The sequence below is a fragment of the Agelaius phoeniceus genome, chromosome 11 (genome assembly GCF_051311805.1).
Source record: "Agelaius phoeniceus isolate bAgePho1 chromosome 11, bAgePho1.hap1, whole genome shotgun sequence".
Classification (NCBI taxonomy): domain Eukaryota; kingdom Metazoa; phylum Chordata; class Aves; order Passeriformes; family Icteridae; genus Agelaius; species Agelaius phoeniceus.
Window position 1 is genome coordinate 11,422,191 of NC_135275.1, and position 17,017 is coordinate 11,439,207.

Sequence of the window (17,017 nt, forward strand, 5' to 3'; positions counted from 1 at the left end):
GTGTCCTGGGACTGTGCAGGGGAGGTTTTTAATTATTCAGATCAAGTTTGCCCAGATCCTCTGAAGTAGAGGGGAAAAAAATAGAGGACTCTTGTTATGATTATTTTTAAATTGCTTTGGAAACACACGGCACAGAAGGCGTGTGCTGTGCTAAAATGGGGACAAACACCCTTACTGCTCAGTCAGTACAGGAATGAGGAGTGTTAAATGTCTCTATGAAATGTGTGACTTCCCAGCTGCAGCTGGGGAAAGGTTTCACATCCTGGGAAGAACTAATGACAGGACCTTTGCCTTGCAGATCATCAGAAGATGTGTTACTCTGCACTGGTGCTGGCCATGATGTTCTCCATGGGGGAGCCCCTGCCATATCACCACTATGGTAAGAGTGGCTGTGCTCATGGCAGAGCTGGTGATGGGATGTCTGGGGCATGCTGGCAGACACAGGAAAGGGGCTTCTCCTGATGGCCAAGGGCAGGGACAGCTCAGTGGAAGGCCCAGCAAGAGTAGGGTCTGTTCTTTACCAATAGAGCCTGGTGGCTGAAGCACAGGGCTGAGGTGCCAGATTTGCAAAGAGCAGCACAAATCTGGGTTAGAGCAATGGAGGACTGAATGCCATGCTGCAGGCAACATGGATTTGCCCATCCTTGTGACTAAGTGGAATTTTGTTTTACCTCTGGCCTGTGTGAAAGCACACACCTCTTACTTGCTTTGGAGACTGTCTGCTGATGAGGCTGAGATCCCAGATCCCTACACAAACACCCACTAAGGCTGTCAGCTGCATAATGTGGCCTCTTTCTGGTCTCTCTTCTAGTAGGATAGTGCAGCTCTCTGTAGTTCAGGCTCTTAGGGAAAGTGGAGATGATTAAGGGTATTGTGGTCAATTACAAAGTGCAAATAGTCTCCCTGTTTTATCCTCTGTCCTTTCATTTCAGCCAGAAAGCCCTGCCCACTTCTTCCCACGGCTGTTTTGTATTTGGGAAATTCTGGGCTTAATTTTCCTAGAAATGCAGTAGAGATTTTTATAAATATCTCGTCAGCAGCTTTACCTTAACCCTGGGTAAACCTGTGCAAGATTTAAAGTGGTGCAGCAGAGAATGGAATGAGCCTCTACACCTCCTGTTTTTCTCTCCTTGTGTAACTCTGACAGTTATTTCCTGCAGGTGGACTTATTTGCATGAGCTCCTGAGCTTTCCTAATAGCTGAATTGAAAACTGGGTTATTACTAATGATCTAGGTTATTAGGGGTTTTTTAAAAGAGATTAACTGAACCAGTGGCCAAGAATGCCAATATCTTCCTACTTTGAAGCCTTCATTGGTGGCATTGGTTCTGCAACAGCTAGAGCAGGATTTGGTGTTTTGTTTACTCAAAAAAAATATTTCCATTTGGGGTACTGAATTTCAGCAATCCCCTGCACTGTGTCTCACACAAAGTGCTTCAGTGGTCTGTCTAGTCCACTTGAAGAGCCCTTCATTCCCCAGAGGCTGACACTAATGGTTTTTAAGAATAAAAGTGGCTTGGATGGTCCCTTGTTGCTTGGTTTATTTTCACTGTGCTGTAAACTCCCCTTTCTCCTTGTGCAGAACATCTCAACTCCCAGTTTGTGCAGTTCCTGCTGGATGTGATTGAGGACGGGCTGCCCTCGGACACCACTGACCAGCTGCCTGACTTATTTGTCAACGTCCTTCTGGCCTTCAATCTCCACATTCCAGGTTGAACTGCTGCTGCTCTGCCTTGGCAGGGTTTCAGTGGGCTGGAGTGAGAGTGTGAAAAATGGGGAGGGAGAATCTTACTGGGTCTTGATGGTGCTGTAACCACCAACCAGCTCTCCTAGTCTCTGGCACTACACTGGGTTTAAATATAGTGCAAAACCCTAGAGGGAAAAATGGTCTGAGAGCCCCTGCCCAGCAGCTCTGGGCAGCTCAGTGGATTTGTCACTGGGCTTCCACAGTGCCCAGTCAAAAGAGTTGTTGGGGTGTACTGGCAGAGCATGAGTGGGGTTAATTTATAGGCATGGGTGACCTGGGAGAGAAGATGCTTCAGTGGGCATTTCTCAATACTAGCTCACAACAAAAGTCCTCTGCCTTCTGCAAGTCTTGGCAAAGCTTCTGCTTCCCTGTCCACACTGTCAGAAGCTCATTCAGTGCCAAGCTGTTGAGGCCAGGCTCTTCAGCATTGGCCTGAGATGTGCTCTCCCCTCTTTGCCCTTGTTTCTCTCCTCCCTGCCCTGCTGAGCTCCACGAGGACAGACAGCAGATCAAGTCTTTAGGGAAGAGCATCTTCCTTCTCTCTGCCTGCACATTTTGAAGCCTGTTGGAATATTGGAGTGTAGTTCCAGGTCCTGCTAAAAGAGGCCATTCCTTAACCCAGTCTCCTGTTGTTCCAATTGTCTTTAGTTAATTATTTACCCTTGATCTACTTCATGACATTATCCTTGATTTTTTGGAGAGAGGGGGGGATAAAGCAGCAACAATATGTCCAGTAATTTACCTGTTATTTTGGGTTGTGAGTCATTAAAATGCTTCTAATTTCCTGTGAAAGTTGAGTGCACAGAAACTGATTAAGTATATCTCTGCTGCTTTCATTCATTACCCCTTCCCACACTTGCCCATATCCTTGCTGGCTACTGTAATTAGGCAGTAATGCATGACAGGCAGTGTGTTTCTGGGGATTATTGCCCACCTGGGGCATAGCTGAGAGCAGTGACTTGTTCTCTGATGCTAAGAACATGTTAAATGATGTTCACATTGCTTATTGGTGGATTGAATTTTTATCCCTATGTCTTCAAGATTCATCTGTCATGCAGTTCAGTCGTACAGCATTAGTTCAAAACCTCTCCTAAATGCATATTATATTGATGGCCTTCAGGATCCTGAAACACTCTGCAGCCTGTGAAATATTACAGGCCACAGAAATAGCCACACTGAGCTGTTTATGTGATTGAGCGTGCACACTCACACACAAAAGCTCTGCTAGGGTAAATGTATTTTTCAGCTAATCACTCCCAGACCAGGCAGGGGGAGAGTTCCTAGAAGTCTTCAGCCTGTGGCCTTGCACAGTGCTGAGTGCTGGGAAAAACTTTTCTCTTCTGGGATGCTCCTGGGACCCTTCTTAGGAGAACTCATAAGACTCTAAGTTCCAGAAGGGTACTGCTGGTAGGAAGGAAGAAGGTACCAAGGAATGGAGCCCTTGGCTGCAGAGGGTTGTGAGCAGAGGTAATGTTTAACAACATAAAGCCTTTGCAAGGTATTTTCCCAGTGTTTGGCTGGCAAGTTGGGAACCCACACATGAATCAGATATATGGAGAAACCACCAAATTGCAAGTGTTTCATGTGCTGTTTCCACTTTATTTCGCCTTCTCTCTCCCTGCCCACCCACTCTGTGGCCTGAAACTTTTTGTAGCCCTGATAGACTCTGGTTCCCCAAAGCACCCCAGAGTATTGATGTTAAATAGGGGCCACCCATTGTGTGTTTTTATCACCATGGTCTTCAGGAGAAAAGTGAGAGGCTGAACAGGTTTCTTTTTTAGTTCCAGAACACAGTGTGATCATGACTACAATAAGCAAGCACTCCAACGTGAAGACTTTCACAGAGAAGCTGCTGCTGCTGCTGAACAGAGGAGGTGAGAGTGTGTGTGTGGCACTGTTACATGCCTGGCAGGGGGTGCACAGAGATCCTTGGGGATACATGGCCATGCTCCTTACAGGGTAGGATGTCAGGGGTGCAGGTGGCTGAGGAGCTGTCAGCTCAGGCTGTGCTGTGCTGCTTCTTGGTGAGTTTGTGAGGGTGACAGTCTGCATTGCTGAGGACGGAGCTGCACAAGGAATAAGGTAATGGCTAATGGCATCTAGGGACAGAGGAGGGGCTGCCATTTCCATACTTCTGTGTCAGATCAGCTCCATCTCAGAGCATGGACCAGCTGCCATGGGCAAGCTCTTGTCTGGGAGGAAAGCTGGTCCTGGGCCGCTTCTGTCCTTGGACAGGCAGAGGACTCAGTGTGTGCTGGCATAGAAACCTCTGCCTGTGCTGGCAAACATCTGCCCTGGGGGACAGATGCAGAGGGAGCTTTTGTCTTCAGAAACGCTGCTTGGAGTGGAACTTTCCATTTCTGAATTGCCAGCAGAGGGTTAGCCTTGTGTCTGCTTCAGGCATGGAGTGAAATCCAGTGTACTTGTAGAGCTGTTGCAGAGCAGATTGCTGGAACGCTGGAGATCTCTGCAGGAAGAGTGGTGCCAGATCTTTCAGCCTGTGCTGCAGGCCACTATTGTGCTTGCTAATACCTTCTGGAGCACAGGAGCTTTGCTGCCTGAGAGAAATCATTTTGTTGAGCTGCTGGAAATAACCCATCCTGTGATGCATGCAGCTCATCTTACTCTGGCTTTAGTTCTCTTTGGGGCTGCAAATCACTGTCTCCACACTATATCAGCTTGAGGGCAGCAGGCACCTCGGTGCTCTTCTGTCTGGCCTCCTCCCAAAGCCTTTGTTTAGCCCTTTCCCTGCCAGATTCCCTGCAGAGATCACCTTACAGTGAGGAGCTGGGAGAAGAAAAAGGGGGGCCACAACCTAATGAAGATGCTTCTGTTTTGCCCGCCTTCCTGACAACTGCTGGAGGAGCTGCCATGGCCCAGAGCCCCTCTTGGAGTCTGCAGGGATGTGTTTTGCAAGAGAACAGGATGTGGTGGCTCATTTCAACCTGGAAGTGTTTCTTTTCTTGCTTCTGGAACAGTACTAGCCTGGTCTCTGGTGAAAGCTTGTTTTTGGTACAGGCTCTGATGGGCTTTTCAGAGAGGTTATTGGACCCCTCTTAATAAACCAGGGAGAAAATGAGTGGTGGCTGTTGAGCAAAAACAGGAGATACTGAGAGGCAGTGTGCTAATGTGCTCTCACCTGGGATGGTCAGTGAAACATAAACAGTGATTAATGCTCATCGTAATGAGTTTGCTCTCATCTTGGTAGCCTGCAGAGCTGCCATCCTGATTACACATCTTTGAGCACCAAAGCTATCCATGGGCAGGGAGTGGCTGGCAGGGCAGCCTCCTCTCTAAAGGGTCTAATGAGGGGAAGTGCACTGAGGATGGAGCAGAGGGGCAGCGGGGAGCGTGTGGCTCAGCAGTGTCCCTGCCTCCCCCAGATGATCCAGTTTGCATCTTCAAGCATCAGCCTCAGCCACCACACTCAGTGCTGAAGTTTCTGCAGGATATCTTTGCCAGCAAGGATACAGCCAGCATCTTCTATCACACAGACATGATGGTCCTGATCGACATCCTGGTGCGGCAGATTGCGGATCTCTCCCCCGGAGACAAGGTGCTCACAGTAACTCACAGGCACTGGGGAAGGGAGCACAGTCCCAGAGCAATGGTGTTTGTCCTGGCCCCTCATGGGGGCTGCTGGTGCAGGCAAGAGCAGAGTTCTGGGGTGGGCACAACATTTCTGGGTGCTTAAATCAACCTTGGGAGCTGAGAAGGAAGGGAGGATTTATCCTGCCCAGCACACCAGCATAGCTGAAGAAAGATCTGCCAGGCTTCTGGTGGTCTGCACACTTCTGACCAGGGACCTTTGGGAAGAGAGACCCTCTGTGAGTAGTAGTAGGAGGAATCTCTTTTGTTTGCTGTTGCAAGAGGTGGGGGATGTGCATGTGTTCAAGGCCAGGGGAGGAGCAGCACTCTTGCTGTGGGAAAAGCAGAGTTTTCCATAGTTACTAATGATACTTAAGGAAAAGCAGGTGCCTCTGGAGTTGTGCTCTGGTTGATGGTGCAGCAGCAAACAGCTGTTTTCCTGTGCTCATGCTGTCATGGATGCTGGCATACTTGTTTACCTCGCTTCAAATCTTTCACTGTGCTCTGTGTTTTGTCTCCCCTCCCACCTGGCAGCTGAGGATGGAGTATCTGTCCCTGATGCATGCCATCATCCGCTCCACGCCCTATCTGCAGCACCAGCACCGCCTCACTGACCTGCAGGGCATCCTGCAGCGCATCCTGGGCGAGGAGGAGGAGGACCAGCAGTGCCAGATGGAGAAACTGATCATCTTGGAGATTTATAAGGAGTTCCCAGAAATCTCTTCTGGTACCAGCTAATGCTCCTCAGCTTGGACTGGAGTCTGATCCACTTGGATGGACTATGTCTTTTGTTGACACTTTGTCCCCATTCCCTCCCAGTACAGCTCATACCTTACATCCCTCTGTGTGAGGCCTAAGGTTGGGACAGTGTTCTCCAGCCCTGTGGAAGCGCCAGTGGCAGAGAGGGTGAGGGGTGCCCCCGGGGCCTGGTGCCTGGGGCAGGGTGGGCGCTGGCACATGGTTTGCCTGCAAGACTCAGCAGGAGCTATTTGGGCAGCTGGTGTTGGTGGGAAGGGCAGAGAGCTTGTGGGGGCTTAGCAGCCAGCATGGGGGGATGTTTAGCTGCACTGGTGTCCCGAGGTCCTGAAGAGAAAGGCCTTTGCCTTAGAGTATCACTTCTTTTCCATGTGCGTCTCTCTCCCCGCAGTGACCAAGTGGAGTCCGCTGGTGCTTGGAAGAAGCTTTTGTAACATCTGTTTTGTTTCCTGCTGCTAGTGCCAATGTGCTGCAGCCCTGCCAAGGGAAAGTAGCTGCTCGCTGTCTAACGCCTCGTCTAGTGAGCCTTTTGCTCCCTCCTAGCCTTCAGCTTTGCCTCTGGGCAGCAGCCCACCTTGGGTCGTGGAGGTCTTACCCCAGCAGCTGCTTTTCAATCTGCTTTCTATAGTGATGTTTAAATCTGAATTTCTTGCACACTGTGGCAGCCTAGAAGTAAGAGCCACGTGGATGACACTGCCCTTAGGAAGCCCTTGGCTGGACACAGCACAAAGCCGTGTCCTGCCAAGTGAAGCTGCCCCTTGCCACCTCTGTTGCAGCATTGCCTGGAGCAGAGGGGCTGCCCTTGGGCAGGCGCGCTCGGGTCGTGCAGCGCGTGCATTTCCTGCCTTGAGCTTCGTAGTAGCTCTGCCTCGCTGCCCCCCCTGTCCCCTGGCAGCATCAGAGGCAGCGTGAGCCTGGTGTCCAGTAGCTGTTTGTGACTATGCTAATTGTGGGGAACCCTTATTTTTATTTCCTCTAGGTTTCTAGCAAACGGGATTAACCTGCTTCCCTGGTCCAGATAGTCACACACACTAACATGGGTCTCTTAGATATTTGTGTGCACAGTGTGGTCACTCCCTGTCTCCAGGTCTTCTTTTGCAGTAGCCAGTGTAGGAGCTGTGAAACTGGAAATACTGAGCACTGTATTTACTTTAATTACTTTTTTTTGTTAGCTTGAGGGGATGACACAAGCTCTGCAGGCCTGGACTGGCCTCTAGGGCAGTGATGCTTTGAGAAGAGAGGGTGTTGGCCTGGCAGCCAAGGGGGGGCAAGGAAGTCAGCCTGGGAATGCCCAAGCTTAATAACCACCCTAGTAGAGAAACCTATTTTTTCCCTGTAAAAATGTATGAATGTCAAAAGGGATCCTGTATTTTCTTAAACACTAAGTGTAACCTGCAGAAGAATAAAAATGTCTTAAACTGGACTTCTGTGAGTGTAGCCCTGCCTGCCAGTCCTGTTGTGGGGGCACCAAAGCATCAGGAGTGGTTGGATGCCTGCTGCCCACAGAGGCAGAGCAGTAGGTACTGATCTCCAAATGGGAGTAATGCAGTTGTTTTCCCTTATTCAGCTTCTTGCCTTGTCTTTTGCTACCATGTTGCTGGCTGACAAGGAAGGGTGGAGGGCAGCAGCCCTTGCTAGGGGCACAGCCATCATTCCTGGGGCCTGCCCAGCATCGCTGCTCCACATGAAGAGTTTGGCAGAGCTGGACTCACAGTTCACTTCCCACAAGGTACATGCAGCCTCAGCTGGCTCCCAGCAGAGCTGCCCCGGCAGCCAGCCTGGGCAGGGAAGGGTTTAATGGTCTGTACCGAGTGTAATGAATCGTGCTTTGGCTGTGGATGTGTGCTCCCAAAGCTCAGCCCGTGCCTGCAGCGCTGGGCTGCTGGGATGGCAGGGGTTCTGCAGGGGAGGATAGCAGACACGGGGCAGAGCACCAGGTTGGCAGCAGGAAACTGATGTCTGCTCCTGGCTCTGTGCCAAGGGAGCCAGCCAGGCCACGGGCACAGCCCTGCCAGGGCAGGGGTGTAAGTGCCAGGTGCAAGCTGTGCCACTCCAAACATAGGGATGGCATCAAACTCAGCTACCTGCAGAATCAGGGCCAGCACTGTCCCAGCTCCTGCCTCTTTGGCCTGTGTCTCCAAAGTCCCCAGGCATGTGGTCTTGATGGGCGCAGTTTGCACACCTGGCTCAGTTGTGACACATAAGGGCTGCCAGTGCTCACTGGTGTGTCCCCCAAGGTGGCTCTCCTGTGCCCCATTGCTCTGTGCAGCACATGGTTTCGTGTGCCCCTGTGCCAGCCTCGGCTTGCTTCCCAGTGCTGCTGGGGCTTGTTGTTGGCCATGACATGCTGCTGTGGTGAGATGTTCACCTGGCACTTGCCCTCAGTGACACAGCACAGGCTTTGCTGTGCCAGGCAAACCCAGCAGTGGCAGGACCCGTGGCTTTGTGTGCCAGGAGCCCAGACTGCAGAGCTGGTGGCTCCCATTGGCATCCCCGAGCCATTGCTGTGCATGGGGTTGCTCACCCTGTCCCAGCTGCACAGTAGCGTAGCACCCTCTGCCCCAGCACCCTGCTGCCACCGCAGCCAAGGGCTGGAAGAGCTGGGGGCAGCTGGCTGGGGAGTCCAGCCAGAGAGATGCACCTGCTGCACAGGAGAGGCCTTCACCCATCACAGGGAATCAAACTGCAGCATGTGAACTCACTGTCCCCAGCCTGCTCAGCAGATCCTGCTCTCCATGTAGGTGAGACGCTCGAGATTGTTGGCTGTAATAATGCACAATTAGAGCAGTGTCTCCTTGTATTGGTGTTTTTATTGTGGTGCAACACTGAGGTGTTGGTGGCTGGCGCGGGGGGAGTGACACGTTGCCTGTGACCTGCGCTTCTGCTTTATTGTCTGGAATGATTCAATTACAACTATTTTGTGGCAGTAATACCCTGATAATTTTCTCCTCCTCCCCTGAGCTGTCAGCTGGGTAATTAGAACAAATAAACTTGAAAGCCTTCATTACTTTTAAGAAGTATTGCCTCTCTCCTGATTTGGTTTCCTGATGGCACAGCCCCAGTTTGAGGAGGTGTGATGTATGATCAGCCAGCATGTTCCTGTTGCACGTGAGTGATGAGCTGCTCTGTGTTAAATGAGGTTTCTTGGGTGAGCTGTGTGCAGGGCCAGGGCTGCTCTGGCACTATCCTAACAGCACTGAGAGGGCTTAAGTGGATAATTAAGGGTCTGTAGGGGACAACATATATCCCCCAAGAGCACAGTATGCCCATGGCTGGTATGGCCACAGCCCTGTCAGTGCTGGTGCTCACCACCCAAGAGGTGTTATGTTGTGGTTCAGGAGTTAATCACAGCAGCTTACCCATCCTATGGAGCTCATAAATTACCATGTTGGCTTCTCCAGGGGTTAGACATCCACATTCACTGGGTGTCAGCCTTGAGCATTGTGTAAGCACCAGGGGAACTTCTCTGTGGCACATGCTGAGCTGCAACTGCCCCCCACTTCAGGGAATACCTGGTACGTCCTGTCATGTCCTACAACACATGGTCAGCACATGCAACAGGGCAAGGACAAGCCCTGCCTGCTCTGCCCACCCTGTGGCTTCCCCAGTGCTGGCCAGGCCTTGGCTTCTGCAGGTGCTGGGAGGGCCTCTTTGGAGCTAGGATGTGCATGGAGGCACAGTGTGTCCCACGTATACCCTGCCCTTCCCTGCCCCACCCTAAACTCCCCCCATCTCCCAGATTTGCTCTATTTTCCTCCCTGACATGGTTCTTTCTTCCCTAGCATTTGCCCCAGTGTGCCCTCTCCTTCAGCAGGACGTGGACAAGGATGTCCCTCTACCATGGCATGCAAAACACTAATGAGGACCTAAAGCCTGTTATGAGCTCCAGTGGATTAGGATGAGGTATTAGTTGATTGAATCAAACCAACAGCTAAATTATGAGGATGATGCATTAATGAATCACCGTAATGCAAGGGCCTCAAACTGAATTTTCCTTGGAAAAATATAAGGTTGGTTGTTGGTTTTTTTTCATATCAGGGATGCAGGAAGCAAAATCTGCAACTTTCCCCCTGGTGATGGTGCCACACCTTGTGGGTGTTGGCAGCTGGGGTCTGTGTCAGGGAAGAAGAGTGGGATAGCTGAATTTGTACCATGCACTTGGATGCCCATGGGTGGGGAGCTGGGTGGCAGGGGCTGGGCTGGGACACCGCTTGCACCGCCTGGAGGAGGGGGACACAGGGAAGCCTGTCCTCATTCACACAGGAAAGCCCATCCTTGCAGAGATCCCCAACGTGGTGCTGCTGCCTGATGGCCATGGGGGGTGGAAGGGGCCCGTGGGGCTGCCAAGGCACGGCAGTGCCTCCCGCCCGACCTGCCTGCTGGCACTCTGCTGCCTCGCCCTTTGTGCCGCCGGCAGGGCAGCCGTGCCCGCGGGCTCTGCTCGGGCAGGGGGCGCAGCCTGGCCCTGGGGACGCTGGCGGTGGCACGGTCCCGTTCTGGCCCCGGGTGCACCAGCAGAGCCGCAGGGTCGGTGGGCTCAGCAGGTGCGTGCTGTATGCACGGTGTCTCGGTGTCCGCGGGCGCTGCAGCTTTGGCAGGGATGCTCCGGGAGCCGCTCACCCGGGGCCGGGCGGTGCAGCCCCTCGCAAAGACCCGTCCGGCAGCGCTGAGCCCGCGAGTTTGCTCGTGGGCGGCACACGCCGCTCCAGGGCCGGCGGTGGCCTCCCCGCCGTGCCCGGCACGGAGCCGCGCGTTCCGCCCGGAGCGCCCGGCACGGCCCGGCCCGGCCGCCCGCGCTCAAGATGGCGGCGCAGGGCGGGCGGGGGCGCGGCGGGGCGGGGCGGCGGGAGCCATGTTGGGGCTGCGGGAGGAGCCGCCACCACCCCCGGCAGCAGCGGCGGCGGCGGCGGGGCAGGGGGCGGCCATCGCCGGCGCGAGCGGGGGCGGCGCCGAGCCCATCGCCGTGCGCCCGGGCCGGGCGGCGGCCGCCGAGGCACCATGGCAGCGGCGGAGGAGCCGGTGGCCGCCCCGAGCCGCTCCTGCTGCCGCCGCCGCCGGGAGCCGCCGCCGCCGCCGCTACTGCTGGTGCTGCTACCGCTCCTGCTGCTCCCTTTGTTCCCCTCCGGGCTGGGGGCCACCGCGCCGCCGCCGCCGGCAGGCTGGGGACCGGCAGCCCGCTGGGGCTGTCCCGCCGCCGTGCCGTGCCGGGCGCCGGCCGTGCCCCCGGGGCTGCCCCCGGCGCCGCGCCGCCGGTCCCCGCCGCGCTGCGCGCCCCGCGCCGCCCAGCCGCGCCCGCTGCCCTCGGTCCCGGCGCCGGCCCCGTGGCGGCGGGGCCGGCGCGCAGCACCGAACCGCCACCCGCTGTTCCCCCAGTACAACTACCAGGCGGAGGTGGCGGAGAACCAGCCGGCGGGGACGGCGGTGGTGGCGGTGACGGCCCAGGACCCCGACGGGGGCGAGGCGGGGCGGCTGGTGTACTCCATGGACGCGCTGATGAACAGCCGCTCGCGGGATCTGTTCAGCATCGACCCGCGGGCCGGGCTCATCTCCACCACCCAGGCCCTGGACCGCGAGAGCATGGACCTGCACTATTTCCGAGTGACGGCCACTGACCACGGGGCACCGCGGCTCTCCGCCACCACCATGGTGGCCATCACTGTGGCTGACCGCAACGACCACGACCCCGTCTTCGAGCAGGGCGAGTACCGGGAGACCATCCGGGAGAACGTTGAGGAGGGATACCCCATCCTGCAACTGCGGGCCACCGACGTCGACTCCCTGCCCAACGCCAACATCCGTTACCGCTTTGTCAATGAACGGGCTGCCCATGACATCTTTGAGATTGATCCCCGCTCCGGCCTCATCACCACCAGCGGGCCGGTGGACAGGGAGAAGATGGAGAAGTACTCGCTGGTGGTGGAAGCCAACGACCAGGGCAGGGAGCCAGGACCCCGCTCCGCCACTGTCAAGGTCTACATCACGGTCCTTGATGAGAATGACAACATCCCTCAGTTCAGTGAGAAGCGCTACATTGTCCAAGTGAGGGAGGACATACGGCCCCACACCGAGATCCTGCGTGTCACCGCCACAGACCTGGACAAGGACAACAACGCGCTGGTGCACTACAACATCATCAGCGGGAACAGTAGGGGCCAGTTCTCCATTGACAGTGTCACTGGGGAAATACAGGTGGTGGCCCCCCTGGATTTTGAGGTGGAACGGGAGTACGCCCTGAGGATCCGGGCTCAGGATGCAGGGCGTCCTCCTCTTTCTAACAACACTGGCATGGCGAGCATCCAGGTGGTGGACATCAATGACCATGCCCCCATTTTTGTCAGCACCCCTTTTCAAATCTCTGTCCTGGAGAATGCTCCCCTGGGCCACTCTGTCATCCACATCCAGGCCGTGGATGCAGACTACGGCGAGAACTCCCGCCTGGAGTACAAACTGACAGGGGTGTCGGCTGACACACCCTTTGTGGTGAACAGTGCCACGGGGTGGATCACAGTCAGTGGGCCCTTGGACCGGGAATCGGTCGAGCACTATTTTTTTGGGGTAGAGGCTCATGACCATGGCTCTCCGTCTTTATCCGCCTCGGCCAGCGTCACCATCACTGTCATGGATGTCAACGACAACCGCCCCGAGTTCACCCAGAAGGAATACTTCATCCGCCTGAACGAGGACGCGGCTGTGGGCACCAGCGTCCTCAGCGTCACGGCAGTGGACCGGGACGTGAACAGTGCCATCACGTACCAGATCACAGGGGGCAACACACGGAACCGCTTCTCCATCAGCACGCAGGGAGGGCTGGGGCTCATCACTCTGTCTCTGCCGCTGGACTACAAGCAGGAGAGGCGCTATGTGCTCACGGTGACGGCCTCTGACCGCACCCTGCGTGACAACTGCCACGTTCACATCAACATCACCGATGCCAACACGCACCGGCCTGTGTTCCAGAGTGCCCACTACTCCGTGAGCATCAACGAGGACCGGCCTGTGGGCAGCACCGTGGTGGTGATCAGTGCCACGGACGATGACGTGGGGGAGAACGCCCGCATCACCTACTACCTGGAAGACAATGTCCCTCAGTTCCGTATTGACCCAGACTCTGGGGCCATCACCCTCCAGGCACAACTGGACTATGAGGACCAGGTCACCTATACATTGGCTATCACTGCCAAGGACAATGGGATCCCCCAGAAGGCAGACACCACGTATGTTGAAATCATGGTGAATGACGTTAATGACAATGCCCCCCAGTTTGTTAGCCCTCTTTACCAGGGCGTGATCTCTGAGGATGCACCTCCCTTCACCAGCGTGCTCCAGATCTCTGCCACCGACCGGGATGCCCACACCAACGGGCGAGTGCAGTACACCTTCCAGAATGGGGAGGACGGGGATGGAGACTTCACCATAGAGCCCACCTCGGGCATCATTCGCACCGTGCGCAGGCTGGACCGCGAGAGCGTTCCTGTCTACGAACTGACTGCCTACGCTGTGGACAGGGGCATCCCCCCTCAGAGAACTCCCGTCCACATCCAGGTCACCGTTCAGGATGTCAATGACAATGCTCCTGTCTTTCCTGCTGAAGAGTTTGAGGTCCTGGTGAAGGAGAACAGCATTGTAGGCTCTGTGGTGGCCCAAATCACAGCTGTTGACCCGGATGAGGGACCCAATGCCCAGATTATGTACCAAATTGTGGAAGGCAACATCCCCGAGATATTCCAGATGGACATTTTTTCTGGGGAGCTCACAGCCTTGATAGACTTGGATTATGAGACAAAATCCGAATATGTGATTGTAGTGCAGGCCACCTCTGCCCCTCTGGTCAGCAGAGCTACAGTCCACATCAAACTCCTTGACCAGAATGACAACAGCCCTGTTCTGAAGAACTTCCAAATCCTGTTCAATAACTACGTGTCAAATAAATCCAACACCTTCCCCTCAGGGGTCATAGGGAAGGTCCCAGCGTATGACCCAGATGCATCTGACCACCTCTTCTACTCCTTTGAGCGGGGAAATGAGCTGCACTTGTTGATTGTAAATCAGTCGAGCGGGGAGCTGAGGCTGAGCCGCAAGCTGGACAACAACCGTCCGCTTGTGGCCTCCATGCTGGTGACTGTCACAGGTAGGGAGTGCAAATCATTGAATCTTTGGTACAGTACCTTTGGGGGGCTCTGCGAGGTCCCTCTGGGGCAGCCCATTGTGCATTGGGGGTGGGGACTGCTAACAAGGTTTGGACTGGGGGTCCATTCCAGACAGAGGGTTCTAGTGGAGTGGTGTGAGGAGTGGCATGGGAGGCAGGCTGCTGAGCAGTGCTCCGTAAAGGGGGCAAGGCTGGAAATGGTCTGCAAGAACAAAGCATCGTTACTGAGCTGTGAGATCACTTCTGGCTGCTAGTGAGGCACCTTTGGAGGTGTTGTAGCCAGCCAGACTGTGTGTGTCCCATGGGGTGCTGGCCCATGAAAGAGGCAGTTCCCAGGATGGCCAGGCTGCTGGCCCAGGGGCTGGTTACACTGCCTTGCTCCCAAGCCCAGGTGGCTCTTCCCTCTGCCGGGACTGAGTGCTTCCCTGGCTCTGCACAGGAGGGAGGGACTGAGCTCATTGCAGAAGGAGCCTTCTTAAACACCCATCTGCCAGCAGCAAACAGTTCAGTCCGGACTCTGGCTGTGGCACCTGCCAGCACTTGCTTTGCAGGGTGGCTTCTGAAGCCTAGTACCACCTTTCTGCAGCCAACTCAGTGTTTAGGGGACAGCTGTGATAAGCCTGAGTGCAGTGCCTGGAACTCTTGCATAGTGTTTTGTGTTGGGGTGTCCAAATGCAGATGCTAGCTGTAGCTAGGGGTGGCTTTGTGGGGTGTCGGGTGCCCTCTAGCCCAGCTGAGGTCAGGACAAAGATGGACCATGGGCAAGCAGGGTTTGGACCTGGAGCTCCCAGAGCCTGAGCTTTGCCTTCACCGCTAGCCTTTCTTAGCATGATCTGAAATGGAGGCATCTGTCCATTGCTGAACCATGGAGTGGCTGCAGGAGGGAGAGCAAGAACCCTCTCTGGAGGGGCCAGGAATTGGCACTGAATTGCCAGGAGTGCCTGGGGAGCCGTGCTCTAAATTGTGATGCTCCCCTGACCATCGGCTACCAGCTGCCTTCCCTTTTAGCTCTCTCAGTCCGGCTTATTCTGTGAGAGGAGGATTTCTTTCAAAAGATGGAGTGAGGGCTCTAAAAGGAGACCTGTCCAAGGCAATCCTGCATGAGCAGCAGCAGCCTGGCAGTGGGCTGGGGCTCTGTGGGGGTAATTGTAGCCGCAGGGCTGGCTGAGAGCGGCTGCAGCCCCTTGCTGGAGGTGGGGGTGGTTTTGACCTTTCCAGCTTCTGCCCCAGTATGTTTATGCAAGCCCTGCCTCCTCACACACTTAACCCTGCACAAAGGCAGGAGACAATCACATCCTGGAGTCCTGTATGAGCCGCCTCGTGGCAAGGGGGCCCTTGCAATTAGAATGTCGTCATCTTCCAGCGGGAAGGGAGAATGGGAGAGGTGTGCTCAAGGAGGGGAGAAGATGGAAGGGGAAGAGCTGTTCTGGCGAGGGAAGTGAGATGCTGGGAAATGAGCCTTTTGTTGGCTTTTATATTGGCTGTGAGGTGGAGGTCTAGTTTGGTTTTTCAGTCTTTGTTGTTGGAAGCCCCCCGCCCAGCTGGCAGCTCCGCGGCCCCGTGCTGTCGCTGTGTGCAGAGCAGGGTGGGTGTGCAGAGCTGGCAGCCAGGACAGTCAGCCCTGGCTGCATTGTCTGCCCCAGACACTGCCTGACAGAGCACCTCCCTGCTGCTGGGAGACAGCAGGAGCAGCTACGTGGGTGCCCCAAGGGTCAGCATCCTAGGAGGCCACTGAATCCCTGCCTTAATGGTGCATTTCAGGGAGGCTGAATCCCCCTAAAACACAGGGCAAGGGGCCATTTTGCCTGCCTGTGAGCTGTGTGTATTCTTAGCTCAGCCCCTTGTAGGAGGCAGAAGACTTGGGCCATCACAAACCAGTGCCTTTCCAGCAGGGCTGATAGCCTCAAAACTGACCTCAGCTTCTCACAGGACACTTCTGGCTGGTAAAATCTGCTCTTGGCTGCTGAGGATGCAGGACAGTGGGATGGAGGGGCTGTCCATGGCCAGCAGCACTCTGAAATCAGGGCAGTGTGAGAGACTGACAACATGTTGACTTCAAACCATTTCAGACTGGTTTCTCTGGGCTTGGTGGCAAGTGTGGAGGCTCAGGTGCAGGAGAATGGCATTCATCTTCTGTGCTGGGTGAAGGTAGCCTGATTTACTTTCAAGATCTCTTAACTGGTAAAATATTATCAAAATGTTGAGAGGTCTGCCAAAGCCCTTCAGCAGCAGTGAGGAATGTTCACTATACTGATACCCAGCTCTTTCCTGGCTTCTCTGTCTGGAAGTGTTTTAGTGTTCCTCACCTGCAAACATGAAAGTCACCCTGTCTGTCCCCAGAGCACCCGTGGGTGCACCTCTGGGGTGGCCATTTCAGTCAGAATAGTGGCTTTTGCTCTCTTGGACACTGTTGCTGCCACTCAGCAGAAGAGGGCATGGAGCTCTTCTTTAGCTTCGTTGCTTTTGAAGCTGGTAATTGTCAGTCTTGGAATTGCAAACACAATGGCTCAATGCTGCCCAGCACAAGGGTTAGAGCCCCTTGTCCCTTTTCCTTGCTCCATTCCCTGTAGCTGTGTTTCTAGGACTCCTCACTCTGCTGCATGAATATTCACCAGGCACCAGCTCTGCAGCCACAGGATTTAATCAGAAAGGCTGAGCATTCGTGATTAAAATGCCTCCCATGGGGGGTCAGTGCCTCCAGCCAGCTTTGGGCTTTCTTCTGGTAGCTTTATTTTTTTTTCTTTCCCCATTTGCAGCGGGTCATTCTCTTAACCATCTGCT

At 54.8% G+C, this 17,017-nt stretch overlaps 2 protein-coding genes across 7 annotated transcripts in view; both read left to right on the top strand.

The window, feature by feature from the left end:
• NCKIPSD (NCK interacting protein with SH3 domain) overlaps window positions 1–7,513 on the top strand; it is a 50,039-nt gene extending 42,526 nt beyond the window's left edge. Inside the window, exons 9-13 of the mRNA XM_054639961.2 lie at window positions 299–379; window positions 1,582–1,710; window positions 3,528–3,620; window positions 5,130–5,302; window positions 5,869–7,513. Of these exons, the coding sequence (XP_054495936.2) occupies window positions 299–379; window positions 1,582–1,710; window positions 3,528–3,620; window positions 5,130–5,302; window positions 5,869–6,072 (680 nt within the window). The 3' untranslated portion in view covers window positions 6,073–7,513. The remainder of the gene's footprint in view (window positions 1–298; window positions 380–1,581; window positions 1,711–3,527; window positions 3,621–5,129; window positions 5,303–5,868) is intronic.
• A 3,488-nt stretch (window positions 7,514–11,001) lies between these two features.
• Window positions 11,002–17,017, top strand: part of CELSR3 (cadherin EGF LAG seven-pass G-type receptor 3) — a 31,437-nt gene continuing 25,421 nt past the window's right edge. For 3 of the 6 annotated variants that reach the window (XM_077184334.1, XM_077184336.1, XM_077184335.1), the window contains exon 1: window positions 11,010–14,218. In XM_077184334.1, the coding sequence (XP_077040449.1) occupies window positions 11,089–14,218 (3,130 nt within the window). In that variant the 5' untranslated portion in view covers window positions 11,010–11,088. Of the gene's footprint in view, window positions 14,219–17,017 lie in introns of all 6 variants that reach the window. The other 3 variants (XR_013183825.1, XR_013183823.1, XR_013183824.1) reach the window with 2 other exon arrangements.